Raw genomic sequence first — 18,962 nt, forward strand, 5'->3', positions numbered from 1 at the left:
AGTTGCAACAGAAAAAAAAAGATATTAAGTTTAACTAAATTCCAGTGTGAAAACCGTCCATTTCGGTTGAATCATGAAGCTAAAAGAACATTTTACATGTTTTATTAGAATATTCTTTGATAGAATCATGTGCATAAAAGCACGACATGATATTCTGGCGTATGAATTGTGAACGCTAAACTAGCGATGGCAATGGGTAATTACCCATTGGGTGTGTTACTCATACCCTTACCCACGAGAAAATATTTTACCCGCTAATTTACCCATACCTGTGCACGGGTAAGAATTTTTTCCCATACCCTTACCCATGCAGGTAACGGGTAACCCATGGGTTATCTTTACCCATGATTTGAAGAATATTTGCTATGAAAAAAAATACATGTTTTAATATATCAGGCTCCTAAATTTAGCCAAAATATCATAAATCATTAATAAACTCTTCAAATATTAAAGCTACATGAACACACAATCAAATTATCTAATGGATAAATCCATCGTTACTAGATAACAAGTCATAAAATCCACAAGTTTCATGATTCTAATATAATTTATCGGGTTCAATTTACCCATGAGTTAACGGGTATGGGCAATGTAGTCTCATACCCTTACCCGCTTTACCCGCTGGATAAAGCTTTTTTCCCATTATCTTACCCATGGGTACAAAAAATAGCTATACCCTTACCCTAATGAGTTAATTACCCATCGGGTTTCGGGTAAAAATTGCCATCTTTACCCTAAACCCTCCTTAGGGCCAGATTGACAGGACTTCGACTCTTTCTGGGCTCCAACTCTAATCCTCTGGTAGAGCTGAAACTGTTTTTGAAAACGTTTGGTAGCTCCTGTGTTAGTTTTGTTACAAATTTGTGAGGAGAAACATGAAGAAGCTATGTTTTGACGGCTCTGGCTGCCTTGTAGAAAAATGATTGTGGCTCCTCCGAGCTTATTCGCCGGAGCTGTTTCTTGATGATCGTTTGGTAATATACTCTGGTCGAAGTCAAAGCTAGAGCCACTACATAAGCCCTCGAGCATCTCCAAGAGTTTAGCAAAACAACTTATCATCCATATAATTTTGGTAAAACAAGAAAAAATTGCCTCCAACAGTTGGGAAAATCAACTTGGCAAAAATAGCAACTTGGCACATTATGACTCCCAGCAGCTCTCAAAAATAGCAACTTGGCATATCAACTTGCCATCATGATTTCTGGCACGCATGAAGCCTTCACGCCTTTTCTTCCCCGCGCGCGCGGAGAAAAAAGCGCGCCTCTCCTTCGTCCGTATGAAGAAAAGTCACACTGCCGACGTTCTTCGTTTCTCCTCGCCGCGAAGCCAGGCCATCTAGAGTTTAGGTACGTGTGGTTCTCTATTTTTCCCATCGTCGATCTTCATGCCCACTAGGGTAGTCGGTGTCTGGTAGGCAAGACCGGTGCTGTGGGTAGTCATCGTCCTTCTAGGGTTCATGCTAGGTCTGACACTAGGGAACTGATCGATGAAGCTACGATGCGGTGGCGCCGTCGTTCGCGCGAAGGGGGAAGGGGAAGCACGCGGAATCTGTAGCGCTAGGGGGAGAATCATATTGTGGGCCTTCTTTTTTTATTTTGCCAAGTCTATAGCAAACTCTTGAAGATGGGCTATTTGTTTTTACTCCCCATATTGTTTTAGGAGTTGACAAATCACAAGATTTGCCAAGTAAAAAATATCAAACTCTTGTAGATGCTCTTAGTTTGCTAGATATAGATTGAAAAGCCATGCAAATCCCAGTGACAATCATGGCATATACATGATGTATTGTTTTTGGTGAACTATATATGTACGTAGTCTGCAAAGTTGGATGCAGATATATTATATGTATTCATGCCAACCAAACAAAAGCACCATTATTGGAGTGTGTGGCTAACAAAACTCCTGATAAATTATGATTCATCGATGGCTAATGCAGAGCTTACATATGCACATAGGCGGCCGGACAGGTGATATAATTATGCATCCATGGCTAATGCAGAGGTTATGGACATAGTCTGCCAGGTGGTTAAGCCTTTAATGATATAGATCATGAAAAATCTACAAAGTAATAATCAAAATGGAATGTTTATAAAACATGATCATGTGGGTCAAGGTCCTCCTTGGAATGGAGATTCATCCCCCCCTATTTTCTGTGTATTTCTAGTGAAAATGATTCCTATAAAATCCCTGGATGTTCCAAATTAAGGGTCTAAATGATGGAGGAGAATATACACAATTAGCCAGATAAGGTCATGGCATTATTCACTGAGATCCTAGTATGATTTGTCTAACAATTTTATTTTATATTTGAAGATGGTGATACTCTACTCCATAACAATATAATGCTGTTGTATGGGAGGGGGCTGGTGGTTGTAGTAGGAGTAAATGGTCTATCTTGGATACTCTTGTCCTTCTCTTGTCCTTATATATAATATTGTGTGTGTGGGTGGGGGGGGGGGATCCGCCACCAATTAAAGAGCCAAAGACTAATTAAACTCTATAGTTATAGCTAGACAGGACAACAACATCTTTAGTTAAAAAAAATTGAACTAAGACAATCGAACAGAATTCGGAACATTCTGTTGCTCCCACTATTCATCGATGTATGGATATTTTTGAGCTTAATGATAAGTAAAGTTTTACAAAAAAAAAAACTCAAAAGTTTGTAATATAAAACTAGTGCCATGAGTTCCATTTGGTCTATTATATGAAAACACTTTAACTAGAACACAAATACTTTCTTATTGTCTAATAAGCATCATGTATTATTCCTGAAGAAAGTAGCTATGAATTATACATTAGTCCCAGCAAGATCACACCTAAAACATGCCGAATCCCCAGCTCAAGACTATAGTAGTTACAGAAAAGAGCACAACATACATACTTTTATCTTTTTTATTATATATATACATGACACGGGATTCGCACGCATGCCTTTACTAACAAAGCCCTAAAAAGATGTATAGTACTAGTAGCATGCCATGCCACGCATGCGCGTCGAGATTAATATAATTGCTCAACAAAAGAATAATAATGCCGCCGACCACTTTTCTTTTCTGGACTAGAAAGGTGAAGCAAATGGATCAGTGCATGCATGGGGGGCCGGGACCCGGTAGTCCAGCAGCAGATCGCAGCAGCAAAAGCTATATACTCCGTAGTACTGGCTCGACCACTTTGAGTGATGGGAGCCGCCCAAAAGCTTTGCCATTCTGGTGGTGGTCCGACGACGATCCTGTATAGATTCTGCCATGTACTCGTGCATGGCGGAGCTGTGCTCTCGCGGCCTCTTTCGATCGATTCCTTTATTAGGGCCTCTTTTTATCTCAATCCTGATCCATGAGGCTAAGGCCTTGTTTAGATTTTTTTTTATTTTAACACTGTAGTATTTTCGTTTGTATTTTATAAATATTATCAAACCAGGGATCAACTAGGTTTAAAATATTCGTCTCATGATTTATAGATAAACCGTACAATTAATAATTTGTTTTATTTATATTTAATGCTCCATCAATGTGCCCCTAAGATTTGATTTGATGAAAAAATTTATAAACTTTTAAGTTTTTAGTGCATCTAAACAAGGTCTAATCAGACATCAGCTAGCTAGCCAGCGCGTACGTGGTCCAGCCGGTGAGTCTGACAGGGCCCGTCGTCCGTACTACTGCCGCCGGTGGTCCGTCCGGTACACGGCTTTGACGGCCGTGTGTGTGCGATCGGTGCTAGCCGCTGCGTCGCCGTCGTCGTCGTCGTCGTCTTGATGACTCTCGACTCGACTCCCCCACGCGCCGAGAAGCGATGGATCAGGAGGAGAGGAGGGGGCCGGGCTGGGCAGAAGCTAGGGTGGTCAACGCGCTAACTATAGAGCAGAGGCGGGCGCTCTCGATCATCAGCTAGCGTCCGGCCGGGCCCATTATTATTGTATTGTTTTTCTCGTGCAGCAAGCACAAACAGCACATGCATGAAGCATCATGCATCGCCCTACGCGTCCGATCGCGTCGCGAGTGCCAGCGATAGAGCTAGCTACTAGCCAACTTTTTTTTTTCTTTTGGCGATATAAATTTCATGGACAGGCACAGCCCGCTCTGTCACGTTCTCTATCGAATAGTAGCATACAAATACTACTATGGAAAGCACTCCACTGCAGGTTAATTAAAGGTATGGGATTAGGCCTTGTTTAGTTACACCCAAAAGACAAAAACTTTTTAAGATTTCCTGTTATTAAAATTTTGCGGCACATATATATAAAGCATTAAATATAGATAAAAAAAACTAATTTCATAGTTTGACTATAATTTATGAGAGGGATCTTTTAAGTTTAGTTAGTCCATAATTAGATAATAATGATCAAATACAAATGAAATTACTATAGTACCAAACACTTTTTTACCCCCAACAACTACTCCCTCTATCCCAAATTGTAAGTCATTCCAAAAATCTTGGAGAGTCAAACTTTTTAAAGTTTGACCAAATTTATATAATAAAATAATAATTATTATCATACCAACTAAATATCATTATATTCTTCCTTAATTATATTTTCATAGTATACTCACTTTATGTTACAAATCTTAATATTTCACTCTATAATTTTGGTCAAACGTGAAAATGCTTTAACTCTCCAAAATTCTTGGAATGACTTACAATTTGGGATGGAGGGAGTAATAAACAAAGCCTCAATTACGTGGTAGCCAATAGCGCCGTCGTCTGTCCACTGCTTCCCCCCCCCCCCCCCCTTCCTTCCACGTAGCAATTTTTGTGTAATGTGACACCAATTTAATGTTTATATATATGTTCAATCCACTTATATACCATTTGTACCCTCACTCTGTCTTGCACAGGGGTCAAAACAATTGAAGAGAATACAAAATTTGGTTCTAAAACTCATTGAAAATTATATATTTTTCTCCAATACACAAAAAATTTGCACATCTTTATAATTTATTAAGTTACAAATGTGTGGTGAGCACCCTAGGAGGTCTATAGGATTACATAGCCGTGGGTTCAACCATGTAGTATACAGATACAAAGTTTGATACTACACAAATGGTAGACAACCATGATAAGGATAGTAGCGCAGCCTAGTAAGAGGGCTTTGTGCTTCCGCTGCTGCGTGCGCAACTCATTCCTGACGTCCTCGAATAAGAGCGCTTCGACGTTGGAGAATCGTTGGGGGCCCGGCGTCGTAGGCCTTCCTGATGTATAATATGTGTCTAGCTAAATTCAAAAATGGTATCATAATACATAAACCGAAACACAGCCAGTACAAGATTTATCGCATTCACTTTCACCCTCCACACCATCATATCAGCACCGGTATCGCAGTGGACATCCTTTCCACTTTGACGGTTGATGATGGGCCACACATCTACACTATTGGTGTCGCTACCTTGACCCCACACCCTGACCTAGCCATCGCCATGCCTCATCTTTACCTACTAGCCAACAAATGACAGACCACCACCAAGGCCTTGTTTAGTTCCGAAAAGTGAAAAGTTTTCGGTACTGTAGCACTTTCGTTTGTTTGTGACAAATATTATCCAATCATGGACTAACTAGGATCAAAAGATTCGTCTCGTGATTTACAGCTAAACTGTGTAATTAGTTTTTGTTTTCGTCTATATTTAATGTTTTATGCATGTGCCACAAGATTCGATGTGACGGGGAATCTTAAAAACTTTTTGGTTTTCAGGGAGAACTAAACAAGGCCCAAGGCGTCCTTTCACTATTGTACGATGATCAGTGTTTCCTGAGCAGAGTGTTCTTATTCACACTCCTCGCGTTTCCCCCTCCCTCGAAAATGTGATGTGCAATGTCAGCGATAAACTGACAGTCATTTTCCTCGGACAATTAATTTGCAAATGACAGCCGTATATGCATGCATAATCATATCCTAGGAAAACAAAATTACAAAAAAACAATTTCTGTGCAAGAGCGTGCATTTGATAAGATATTGCGCGCATCGTCAAAACACCCAATCAATCAGGTCAGAGGAAAATTAAAAGAACCAACATGCTGTTGGGAGTCGGAGAGGATGGGAAGCAAAAGACCGACGACAATGCATCATAAGAATGCTTTAGAAGATGGGATGATGGAGCTAGGGGTCCGATCGATGTGTGTGTTATTGATGCGTACCACCGCCGGGTGGAGATCGCCCCCGCGATCGCCGTGGACAGCAACAATTCGACGACGAGATCTCTCGGTCCCCCTCCCCCACTCCGCCCCAGCTGCTACTTCTTCCTGGGCCTTGTTTAGTTCCGAAAAGTGAAAACTTTTCGGAACTGTAGCACTTTTGTTTGTTTGTGACAAATATTATCCAATCATGTACTAACTAGGATCAAAAGATTTGTCTCGTGATTTCCAGCTAAACTGTGTAATTAGTTTTTGTTTTCGTCTATATTTAATATTTCATGTATGTGCCACAAGATTCGATGTGACGGAGAATTTTAAAAACTTTTTGGTTTTCAGAGTGAACTAAACAAGGCCCTGGTTTAGATAGACGTGATCATTGGTGGTACGGCACGGCCCTGGCCCCATGCAGGCACCACGCCGGCTGGCTACGTGGCCAAGTCCCCACACGCGGCCTTGTTTAGTTCACCCCGAAATTCATAAACTTTTCAAGATTCCCCATCACATCAAATCTTGTGGCACATGTATAAAGCACTATATATATAGAAGAAAACAAAAACTAATTGCACAGTTTGTCTGTATTTACGAGACGAATCTTTTGAGCCTAGTTAGTTTATGATTGGACAACATTTATCATAAACAAACAAAATGCTACAGTACTAAAATCTAAATTTTTTTTCAGAACTAAACAAGGCCTATACCAATATATATATGGACGCGTCTCCATCACACCATCTATGGCCCTGTTTAGTTTCAAAAATTTTTGCAAAATATGAATAGTACCACTTTCGTTTGTATTTGACAAATATTATCCAATCATGTACTAACTAGACTCAAAATATTCGTTTCGTAAATTCCGACCAAACTGTGCAATTAGTTTTTATTTTTGTCTATATTTAATACTTCATGCATACGTCTAAAGATTTGATGTGACGGTGAATCTGAAAAATTTTGTAAAATTTTTTGGGACTAAACGAGGCCTCAGCCTAGGCGCGGCCAAATCGCGGTTTCGCACCGGCATCGCAGTGTACAGTAGCTAGCTAGTGTGCTCCTGCAGCTACCTGATTGATCCTACGACGATTCGATGGACCTCAGGAGTCACGCGTAAATATGCCACCGGGCACCGGAGCGGAGGTGATAGCTTTTAGCTAGCTAGGGTAATCTCCCCCTTTTTGGCTTTTCGCCGTTTTGGCCGGCCTCTTGGATTGAGGTCTTGTTTAGTTTTTGGTTCACTTTAAAAACCAAAAACTTTTTAATATTTTTCTTTACATTAAATTTTACGGTACATATATAACATTAAATATTAATTATCAAATAAAAACGAAATACTACAGTATCTAAAAATCTAAAAGATTTTGGAACTGAACAAGGCCTGGATGCCACCGGCCTCGCTAGAATTTGTGCTGCTGACATGGAAGTTGTGCTACGTACTGTACTCATGTATGAAGTATTAAATATAGACGAAAACAAAAACTAATTGCACAGTTTGTCTGTAAATCATGAGATGAATCTTTTAAACCTAGTTAGTCTATAATTAGATAATATTTATCAAATAAAAATAAAAATTGATGACCTAGTACTCCCATGTCTATGCATGGCCTTTCGCGCCACACGTACCTATCTCTGCTGGAGTGTTGGTTGCTCCTTCTGCTTCTTGGGCGGTTATCAGGATATATATGCAACGGAATTTTGTTGCAAACCCACTATCACTTATCATCAGGACATGATCACAATTCACAGGTGTCAATCAGCGGAAGTTCGGCTTCTGTTGTATGCGTGCCGTGCCGTGCTGTGCTGTGCTGTCAAGACTCAAGACAGAAACAATAAGGTTGCCTTAATTGATTGTTTCACTCTAGTACTCTACTTTGCAAGATACCGCCTTTTGACCACTACACATGCATGCCTCTTTTCTACGGAGTTCGGCAGGATTTTTGCCTTTTCAGTTTTCAGAGGACAAACGCTACTAGGCATATACGAAAAGTGTAATTTTGCCACTGATCATTCCAACTCTCTTACGCTTCAAATTATTGTACCTCCTGCGGAAATCAAAGAGACAAATTAATTAGAGATCAGCACCGAGGCAAGGCGAGGACTACGGGAGCAATACATATATTCAAAAAGGAATGCATTGTGGGTTCTTGAACTTTCCACATTCTCATCTAGGTTCATAAACATTTAAATTGACCATAGGGTTCTTTAACTTTTTTTAATATTTCCATCTAAGTTCACTTTTTTTCTCTCGATCCGGCATATTACATGTTTTTCATTAAGAGAAAGTTATAGAAGCAAACATTACAAATTGGAGCAGTCACGATAGTGAAGAGTCATCACGAGAGCCCGAGGAAACCTAGCTACTGGGTTTGGGGCGGTGTATTACATCAAGCTCAGATTTTGCAACCAAATTGGGCAAGGAGTAGCCAGAGTCCCAAACTCGAGCTCTACCCAAACCTCGGCTTCTCTGATCACCGCACGAAAGAGATCCAGGACGCCAGACGATGTGCCCTGGAAGGTCCTGTTGTTCCTCTCGAGCCATAGGGTCCATGAGACAAGGAGCACAATCGTGTTGAAGGTAAGACGTGTGTCAGCGGCCAGACATTGGCGTTCTAGGAGCCACCCGTCGACCAAAGTAGCACTGGCCTACGTCACCAAAGCGACAAGGCCAACCGAGTTGAGGAGCTTGAGCCAAGGCTCCTACCTCACAACCGAGAAAGAAATGATCCCCGGTTTCACTCCCTTAGGCACGGAGCGGCAATCGTCGGCGTCTTGTAGTCCGTGGCGTATACAATGTTCCGTGGTCCAAAGCCTACGACGATGTAGCACTAGCGAGAAGAAAAACAGCGCCTTCACCCTCTAGAGCTCCTTTGCGCCAGGTAGCGACACCGTGCCGCCGAAGAAGACATGGTACGCGGACGTTATCATCCGGCGACGACTTCCGACAAAGCGATATGATGCCAATGATCGAGTTCGACAGTGCTCAATAGGCGCCGGAACAAATCCTCCACCGTCCTCCCTAAGTTCACTTTAGGTATCATTTACCTTATTTAACACTTTGTTGAATGTACGAGTTCAAAAGTTGAAAGATTTAGATTATCATTTTGACGGTTCATGGACCCAGATCTAAATATAAATAAAGTTTAAGGATCCATGTGTGTTTCACTCATTCAAAAGCTAGCTTTGCTCGTTTTATATATTGTGGCATGTATGCCACCGCTTGCCCAACCGACCATACAAAATATTTCAAATCACCATGAACTCACACGCATAACCACACCCAAATTAGATTAGAATACCCATTTGTACACTCGTAGCTTACAGCTGTATTCCTCACGCCCCCACGCGTATGTGGTATTGTGGTGGTTAGCGGCTTGACTTCTATGACAAAAATCTTGATTAATTGCGCATGCATGATCGCAACACTTCATGAAAATTAAGGTGTGGACTTCAAAATTGAACGAACTCCAAGACTGATATCCGTTTTATGTTTCAAGATTTCAAAACTTAGAGTTCAGAAATTTTAAATAACATCGAACGCTGGTATAATCTATACAAAAGCTATAGTTGTCAACGCAATCTATAACTTTGAAGTTGACAAGATTTTATTTAAAAATATATATTGAGTTTCAAATATTTTTTTACACCCTATATCAAAATTATAGAGCCCAACAAGATCTAAAATTTTATAGTTAAAACTCTTTATATAAAATCATTTGGGGGATGAAATATTTAATATATAGAATTACAGAATGATAATACAAATGGGTATGTCACAGCCTAAAGTTTTGGAACGTCACATCGGCTGTCATATTAGAATCACATAGGAGTGTTTGCATAGTAATAATAAAAACAAACTACAAAAGTCTTCGCACTCCGTGAGATGAATTTATTAAGCCTAATTAATCTATTATTAGCATATATTTACTGTAGTTTTTTTAATATAGCACAATATTGTTAAATCATAGTCTAATTAGGCTTAAAAGATTTGTCTCGCAAAATAGTTGCAATCTGTGCAGTTAGTTATTTTTTAATATATATTTAATACTCTATGCGTGAGTCCAAATATCTGATGAGATAGGGAGTAAACTTTAGGGGAAGAAACTATATAAGACATTAGTTGAGTAATACTGTTATTTCATAGTATTTGCCATTTCCCCTAAAAAAATATAGGCCCTGTTTCGTTGCTAAATTTTAGTTAGCTAAACTTTAGTCACTTTAGTAGCTAAAGTTTTAAACACATTAACTAAAAGAAGCTAAAATAGTTTAGTTCCATTAGTCACCTAAAAATAACTAAAATAATTTTAGTTAACTAAAATTTAGCAAAGGTAATCAAAACGAGGCCATAATATTTCACCATTTATTGCTAGAAGGTAGCAGGTTGTCATAAAAGCTATCTTTGGGTCCGAGTTATACTCCCTCTGTCCGAATGCAACTACGAGTTGTGTGCCACGAAATTAGTTCACGTTTAATTAAATTTCTAATGAAAACTATTTATGTTTATGGCTTTAAATTATTTTATTACAAAAATACATTTTGTAATAAACCTAATGATATTTATAATATTGATATCTTTTATTTATAATTGATCAAACTTAAGATACTAAACTGTGACACTATGTTAGATTTACATTTTTTTTCTGAACTATAAGTCACTCTGGTCGTACATTTGGTTGTATATGAGTTATGTATACTTTGGAGCTTAGGAGAGTCTCTAACAACCGTCTACTCTCTCTGTCCTATTATATGTTATTCTAGCTTTCTTCCAAATACAATCAAGGTCCTTTAAACCTGACATAAGGTGTGTCCGCTAGACATCCAAATAAACTGCCAAAACGACAAATAGGATAGATGGAGTACGGAGCTAGCTGACTAGGATCAGGTGACATGGAGGGTAGAGAGCAAGCAAAAATCACCTCGTCAGCATTTGGTTCCTCGCTGGCTCGGAGCTCTTTCCCCGAGGAGGCGAGGACACAAGCATGCAGGAGAAATAAACTGGGGACCACATATAAAGAGGAGAGAAGATACTATAATTTTTTAAAAAAAATTCATACACATGGTCCCACATTGATGAGTTGGCATCAACTAACTAGCAGCCGGCTATATTGTTAGGAATAACCTAGGCCTTGTTTAGTTCCGAAAAATTTTGGGAAATAGACACTGTAGCATTTTCGTTTGTATTTGACAAATATTGTCCAATCATGGACTAACTAGGCTCAAAAGATTCGTCTCGTCAATTTCGACCAAACTGTGCAATTAGTTTTTATTTTCGTCTATATTTAATACTCCATGCATGCGTCTAAAGATTCGATATGACGGGGAATGTGAAAAATTTTGCAAAATTTTCTAGGAAGTAAACAAGGCCCTAATATAAGGGCATATGTTTCCTAGTGGTTCAAATAAAAAAAGTAATTGTATCTAGACGAGGAAGCAAGCAACATTGTTCTAAAACAAAAGCTATTATGCTAGGGTCTAAAAGCTACTTTTACTTTATTCCTTTTATACATTGTTTCATTCTTATTCCTTGCTATGTAATTTGGACATAGTCCTAGAAACTAAACTCATGTTATAGTTTTCCTCGGCCACTAGAGCGTCCAGGATATCATGTCACTAGGGTCAAGAACTAAACAACGGAGTCAAAGACATGTTGATTCTCTATTTGAAAGAGTAATTTACAGTTGGATAAAATAACATTTTAGTGGCGGCCCAAACGAAGACATGTAGATTGGCCCTGCTCAGCCACGACACATGATTTGAGTGTTGTTTGGTCCTTTTGTTAGACGACACATGTGCTTCTCTTGCATGTGTCTTTGACAGTCAAACATATTGCGACATCACTATTTGATGTTATGTGGAACTTTTAGAGGGATATGGAGGCCGGGGATGCATGTCGCTGCAGTCTCTAACATGTTGCGACGTAACTATTTGATGTTACATGGATATTGTACGGAGATATAGAGACCAGGGCTTGATGTTACGTGTATATTGTAGGGAGACATTGAGGCCGAGGCAGTATTCTAGCCTAGCTTGGTGCATTGGGAAGCTCTGAATAGAGACACTATCTCTAATTTTATAATTCACCATACCACCTTATACATAGCAATTTGGGCATGTTTAGTTGGCTATCAAATTGCCATACCAAAGACTTCGTAGGAATAACTTTCCAAAACCAAGACAAGAATATTTCATATCTTTGGCATGCTAATTGTGAGACGTTGGTAATTTTTTGTATTACAAAATTGTAGCTTGTCAAAGTTTTAGTACCAAATTTTGGTCATTTACCAATCAGTACCCTTTGTCCTAGAATTTTGGTTACTTGAGCTCTACGTAGTGTGGGCTCTAGGGCACATTGGAAGTCTTCCCTTCAACATCTTTTTTTTTTTAAACAACACCTTTCAACATCTTTGATACAGTGTGCTGCATCACGGGGCATTGTTGTCCGAATCAGCAACCACACACGCCGGGGTCCGCCGGGGCATCGTTGTCCGCATCACCTGCGTCGAAGCCTCGGCCCCGCATCTCCCCGTCCCCGGCCTCCATTTTTTCCCCGTCGCATACGACGCATGCAACACGTGTGGCCGGCGCAGGATTCCGCATCGCCTGCCCCCCCTGCGCGTCCGTCTCCGTCTCCGTCTCCGTCCAACCCCAGCCGAGCGAGACCGAGATGAACTCGTCGTCGCGTCGGTTGCTGCTCGCGCGGGCCCCGTCGAGTCCTCACTTGCTCCCAGTCCCACAGCTGACCCGAGTGACCGTCCCCCGGGCGGCGCGCCTATATATATGGTGCTTCTCCCACTGCGAGCAAGGGTAGCTCGCGGCCACTGCACAAACAGAGACTGGTCCAAAGCACTAGAACGCGAGGGGAAAGAAGGAAAAAAAAACACCCGAGCTGTTTTGACCGGCGATTTGATTTGATCTTTTTTTTTTTTGGTTCTTCAGTGCGCCAGCCAAACCTTAACTGCTACGATCGATCGATCGAAGGGGGTAGGAAGTTTCTAGAGTTCTTCAGCCCATGGCGTCGGCGATGGAGCTGGTTGGGAGATCTTTCTTGCCGGGCTCTGCCGCCGCGGCGTCGCCGGCGGGCCGGGAGCGGCGGCGAGGCGGGCCCTGCTTCGCCGCGGTCGGAAGGGAGGGGAGTGCGCACAAGCGGCGGCCGTCGCTGAGGTCGACCGCGCCGGTGGGCGCGCTGGCCGAGCGCGTCGTGGTGACCCCGGCGCCGCCGGAGGAGAGGGCCGGGACGGCCCCGCCGGAGCCGCACCCGCAGAGCGTGGCCGCGCGCGCCGTGGTCACCGTGCGGCGGAGGCGCAAGGAGGACGCCAAGCGCCGCGTCGCCGAGCAGCTGGACGCCTACGCCGACAGGGTCGGCCGCAGCGTCCTCCTCGAGCTCATCAGCACGGAGACCGACCCAAGTAAGAAACATTTCTTCCGTGATCCCACCTCCACCACCCCCACCGCCGCCGCCGCCGCCGCGCGACGGCATGGAATTCCATGGCGCATCCGGCGGGCGGTTGCGTTGCATCTTTGAATTGTATGCTACTAGCAGTAGCACAATTTGGTTCCATTTTCTTCTCTCCTCCTCGCCCTTTTTTCCATTCCACTCGCCGCTCCTTCACCTTCATGGAAACCCGCGCGCGGCGAGAATATTCCAGCTGGTGCGCCTTGACGTCTGGGGCCTCTGTCTCCGAGTCATCATCTCCAAATGGACCATCACGTGGAGCTGTCTCTCTTGATTTGATTTCTGCCAAAAGCCGCCGTCTTTACCGTCTCCTCGGCGTCGAAACGGAAATGGAACGAATTTTACTTACGCCTGGCGGCGAGCATTCACCTGACGATCGAAATGAATTGGTGGCAGGAAAAGGGGGCCCCAAGAAGAGCCGGCGGTCGGCGCTGGTGGGGTGGTTCGAGAAGAAGGACGTCAAGGCGGAGCGGGTGGTGTACACGGCGGACTTCACCGTCGACGGGTGCTTCGGCGAGCCTGGCGCCGTCACCGTGCTCAACCGGCACCAGCGCGAGTTCTTCATCGAGAGCATCGTGGTGGAGGGCTTTCCCTCGGGCCCCGCGCACTTCACCTGCAACTCGTGGGTGCAGCCCACCCGCGTGGACCGCAACCCGCGCGTGTTCTTCACCAACAAGCCCTACCTGCCGGCCGAGACGCCGCCGGGGCTGCAGGAGCTCCGCCGCCAGGAGCTCAGCGACCTGAGGGGCGAGGGCGGCGCCGACACCACCGGCGAGCGCAGGATCACCGACCGGGTGTGGGAGTACGACGTGTACAACGACCTCGGCAACCCGGACAAGGGCGCCGAGTTCGCGCGCCCGATCCTCGGCGGCGAGCAGCAGCTGCCGTACCCGCGCCGGATGCGAACGGGCCGGCCCAAGACCTTCACAGGTGCAGCCTCCCTCTCCGCTTTCAATTCCCCTCTCACTCTTCACTTCTTGTCACCACCGCCGTCCGCCCCATAAATCCCGCGACAGTAACTGTGGCCGACCGGACACGGCGGAGGTCGCCGTCGCGCGTAGCTTTCGTATCGAAACCACCCGATCGCGGGCGACGTTGACCGACCGACGCTAACATTTCGTCACGCACGCACGGTGCTTGCTGCTTTGCTTGCTCGCTCGCAGACGATCGCGCGGAGAGCAGGGTGGAGTACCCGGAGCCCATCTACGTGTCCCGGGACGAGGAGTTCGAGGAGGGCAAGAACGAGATGCTGTCGGAGGGCGCGCTCAAGGCGCTGCTCCACAACTTCATGCCGCTGCTGGTGAGCTCCGTGTCGCCGGACATCCGCGACTTCGCCGGCTTCCACGACGTGGACAACCTCTTCAAGGAGGGCCTCCGGCTGAAGCAGGCACTGCAGGACCAGCTGTTCCAGAAGATCCCCTTCGTGCGCAAGATCCAGGAGAACAGCGAGGGCCTCCTCCGCTACGACACGCCCGACATCATCAAGAGTAAGCGACCCCCACCCATGATCCATGGAGATTCGATACGATAAGATACGGGGCACGACAATGGTGTGCTCATGCTGTCATTCTGTGTGGCAGAGGACAAGTTTGCGTGGCTGCGCGACGACGAGTTCGCGAGGCAGGCGCTGGCTGGCATCAACCCCGTCAACATCGAGCGGCTTCAGGTACACATTTCAATCACAAGCCCAACACGCCGCGGACATTGAGACTACACGTCCACTGCTCGCTCATCTCACTGCCGTTCGTTTCCTCGTGTCTCTCTTCCCAGGCGTTCCCGCCGATGAGCAAGCTGGACCCGGCCGTGTACGGCCCGCCGGAGTCGGCCATCACGGAGGAGCACATCATCGGGCAGCTGGACGGCATGTCGGTGCGGCAGGCGCTGCAGGACAACCGGCTGTACATGCTGGACTACCACGACATCTTCCTGCCGTTCCTGGACCGGATCAACGCGCAGGACGGGCGGAAGGCCTACGGCACGCGCACGCTCTTCTTCCTGACGGCGGCGGGCACGCTCAAGCCCATCGCCATCGAGCTGTGCCTGCCGCCCATGACCGACGGGTGCGCGCGCGCCAAGCGGGTGTTCACGCCGCCCGCCGACGCCACCAGCAACTGGCTGTGGCAGCTCGCCAAGGCGCACGTCTGCTCCAACGACGCCGGCGTCCACCAGCTCATCAACCACTGGTACGACACGACACTGTCTGTGTCAGTCTTGCAGGAGGAGGCAATCTCAAAGTCAAAAGTGTTGGATTCCACTGATCATGAGTTGTGCCAGGCTGAGGACGCACGCGTGCATGGAGCCGTTCATCATCTCGGCGCACCGGCAGCTGAGCGCGATGCACCCCATCTTCAAGCTGCTCAAGCCGCACATGCGCTACACGCTCAAGATCAACGCGCTGGCGCGGCAGATCCTCATCAACGGCGACGGCGTCATCGAGTCCGGCTTCACCCCCGGCCGCTACTGCATGGAGATGAGCTCGTTCGCGTACCAGGAGCTCTGGCGGCTCGACCAGGAGGGCCTCCCTGCCGATCTCATCAGAAGGTACACAGATCAATCAATCACATGAAAGTTGTGATGCTTCGTGCGATGCAATGGTGCTTGCTGACATGGGTGTTTTCTTTGTCACAACACAGAGGAATGGCCGTGGAGGACCCGACGCAGCCGCACGGTCTCCGGCTGCTGATCGAGGACTACCCGTACGCCACCGACGGGCTGCTCCTCTGGGACGCCATCACGCGGTGGTGCGACGCGTACGTGGCCATGTACTACCCGTCCGACCAAGCCGTGCAGGGCGACACGGAGCTGCAGTCGTGGTACAGGGAGGCGGTGCAGACGGGGCACGCGGACAAGCGCGGCGCGCCGTGGTGGCCGCGCCTGTCGACGCCGGGCGACCTGGCGTCGCTGCTCACCACGCTGCTGTGGCTCACCTCGGCGCAGCACGCGGCGCTCAACTTCGGGCAGTACCCGCTGGGCGGCTACATCCCGAACCGACCGCCGCTCATGCGGCGGCTGGTGCCCGCCGACGGCGACCCGGAGTACGCGCACCTGGTGGCCGACCCGCACCGCTTCTTCCTGTCGGCGCTGCCCAGCCTGACGCAGACGACCACCTTCATGACCGTCATCGACACGCTGTCCACGCACTCCGCCGACGAGCAGTACCTCGGGGAGCGGCCCGACGAGGCGTGGACGGCCGACCCGGCGGCGCTGGCGGCGGCGCGCGAGTTCGCGGACGAGGTGCGCCGCGCCGAGGAGGAGATCGACCGGCGCAACGCGGACACGGGACGCCGCAACCGGTGCGGCGCCGGCGTGCTGCCGTACGAGCTCATGGCGCCCACGTCCGGGCCGGGCATCACCTGCCGCGGCATCCCCAACAGCGTCACCATTTAGTCTCTCGCGGTACCGATAGCCATGGGAGAAATCTAAGCAGAAGCAAAATGATTTTTTTTTTGCTTTACTTCTCCCCCATTGCCAAATTGCCATTGATTTGGAGGTCTGAACAGGTGGAGTTTGATTTTTGACTAGGGGAGAGACACTGAGGAACTGAATGGGTGTAAATAATTTGTTATTATAGAAAAAAAATCAATGAAATATAATCATTAGAGTTCTTTGGACAAAGCAATGTCATCATACAGAACTGTTTGCTGTGCTTTGTCATGCTCAAGCTGTGTTTTCTTCAATTACCCCCGCGACAATTGGCAGTCAACATTTCGTTCGAACTGACCCGAGGGCGTCATATAATTTGATCGCTAAAACTTCACTACTGTCTGACCAGTTGAATGCGTGATAGTCAAAATTTGAGATATTTTCTAAATTCGACATTTTGCAGCCAAGATTTGTTAGAACAGACAGATGGCATCATATATTAGGTTCGTCACAACTTAAGAACTGTTTGAACAGTTGAATGCGCCATATTAGGATGGTCAAAAATTTAGGTATGCTTATTCATTACTTGGTCAGCTGTGCAATCTTCAAGCATTACGGGCAGAGACTGGGAGGAACAGAATGGGTGTGAAGATATGGAAAACATAATCGATGCAATAGTCATTGCTATATAATTCCCTTGATAAGCAAATGTCATCCGAACTGTTTGTTGTGCTGTCTTGCTGAAACATTGCTTTCTTGAAATACTACAACATTTTTACCTGCCCCATTTTGCAGTCAACTTGTCTAAACAGTTGAATGCGTTGTAAGTCTGAAAAGTTCAATACGTCATATAAGGTGATAGTCAAACTTTTAAGTATGCTTATTCATATTTGCTCAAGTTGTGCTATCTTCAAACAGGCATTTTACTGTCGTGATTTGACTCATTTTTTTTTTGCTGTCATGATTTGCTTCACCTGATTGATGATTACTGGCGTCATATAATCAGATCGCCAATTGAAGTTTTGTTTGACCTGTAATTGAAGGCGTCATATAATTGGATCATCAAATGAAGTGCAGTTTGACCTGTAATTGAATGCGTTATACAAGCAACGAGATGGTCCACTTTATGTGCATAAGCAAGATTTGTAGAAGAGCTGGCATAAGTTTCTTCACAGTACTCACTGACTTTTGTTCTTTCCCAAATTTGGTAATAATTTATTATACACAGATCTTAATCAAGATTCATGCAAAAAGATGGCTGATTACCAGAATCTTTGCCCAATTGGTCCAGTTTATACACAGATCTTAATCAAGATTCTTTAATGTGAAGAAATGCACTTGTTCAGATTTGTCTAAGAGCTAACATCCCTTTCTACACAGTACTAGGTGATTTTGTGATTACCAAATTCAAAAATAATTTAATGAAAGTTATACGCAGATCTTAACCAATATTATAGCCAATCTAAGGGCCAAGATCTTGTCCCAATGATCTTGTTAATTTATTAAGAGTGAAGCAATCCTAGCATCAAGACTAACTGTCGGGAAGACGAATGCACAAGCCATACAAATGGATGGAAGTGCCAGAATCTTTGCCCCATTAATCTCGGCAACGTACAGCGCTGAAGACGCTACTGAAACAAGCGCATCAGAGACTCTAATTTATTGCCTCCAAAGTTAAATTCAAGTCAATCTTTTCGTTTAGACATGTTTATGCAATTATCAAGTAAAAGTTGGAATTACGTCCGTTAGATTATCTGGCACAAATGTTGACCAGAGTAGCAATAGGGCGCAAGCCATTGTGCGGCAAGGCAAAAAAACACACACAAATATCTCAAAATATTCATCTTGCAATTGAACGACAAGGAGGGGGGATCAAACAGATCAAATAACTGTATGGGCAAGTAGAATGCACAAGCCATACAGATGACAACTCGTGCCAGAATCTTAGCCCAATCACTCTCGGCAACGTACAGCGCTGAAAACGCCATTGAAAGAAGCGCATCAGAGACTCTAATTTATTGCCTTGGAAACA

General features: G+C 45.2%; 1 protein-coding gene across 1 annotated transcript; it reads left to right on the forward strand.

The window, feature by feature from the left end:
• On the forward strand, nt 12,722-17,182 carry LOC8065835 (putative lipoxygenase 5). The gene is made up of 7 exons (XM_002446509.2): nt 12,722-13,520; nt 13,964-14,497; nt 14,731-15,054; nt 15,148-15,233; nt 15,338-15,750; nt 15,842-16,108; nt 16,201-17,182. Exons 1-7 carry the CDS (start codon nt 13,124-13,126, stop codon nt 16,952-16,954), a joined length of 2,775 nt encoding a protein of 924 aa, XP_002446554.1. The 5' UTR covers nt 12,722-13,123; the 3' UTR covers nt 16,955-17,182.

This window comes from Sorghum bicolor, chromosome 6 (genome assembly GCF_000003195.3).
Source record: "Sorghum bicolor cultivar BTx623 chromosome 6, Sorghum_bicolor_NCBIv3, whole genome shotgun sequence".
In the NCBI taxonomy this organism is placed as follows: domain Eukaryota; kingdom Viridiplantae; phylum Streptophyta; class Magnoliopsida; order Poales; family Poaceae; genus Sorghum; species Sorghum bicolor.

Coding starts and splice junctions, on each gene's coding strand:
- LOC8065835 (XM_002446509.2), top strand. CDS start 13,124: ATGGCGTCGGCGATGGAGCTGGTTGGGAGATCTTTCTTGCCGGGCTCT. Junction 14,498..14,730: donor CCGGCCCAAGACCTTCACAG/GTGCAGCCTCCC, acceptor GCTCGCTCGCAG/ACGATCGCGCGGAGAGCAGG. Junction 15,055..15,147: donor CACGCCCGACATCATCAAGA/GTAAGCGACCCC, acceptor TCTGTGTGGCAG/AGGACAAGTTTGCGTGGCTG.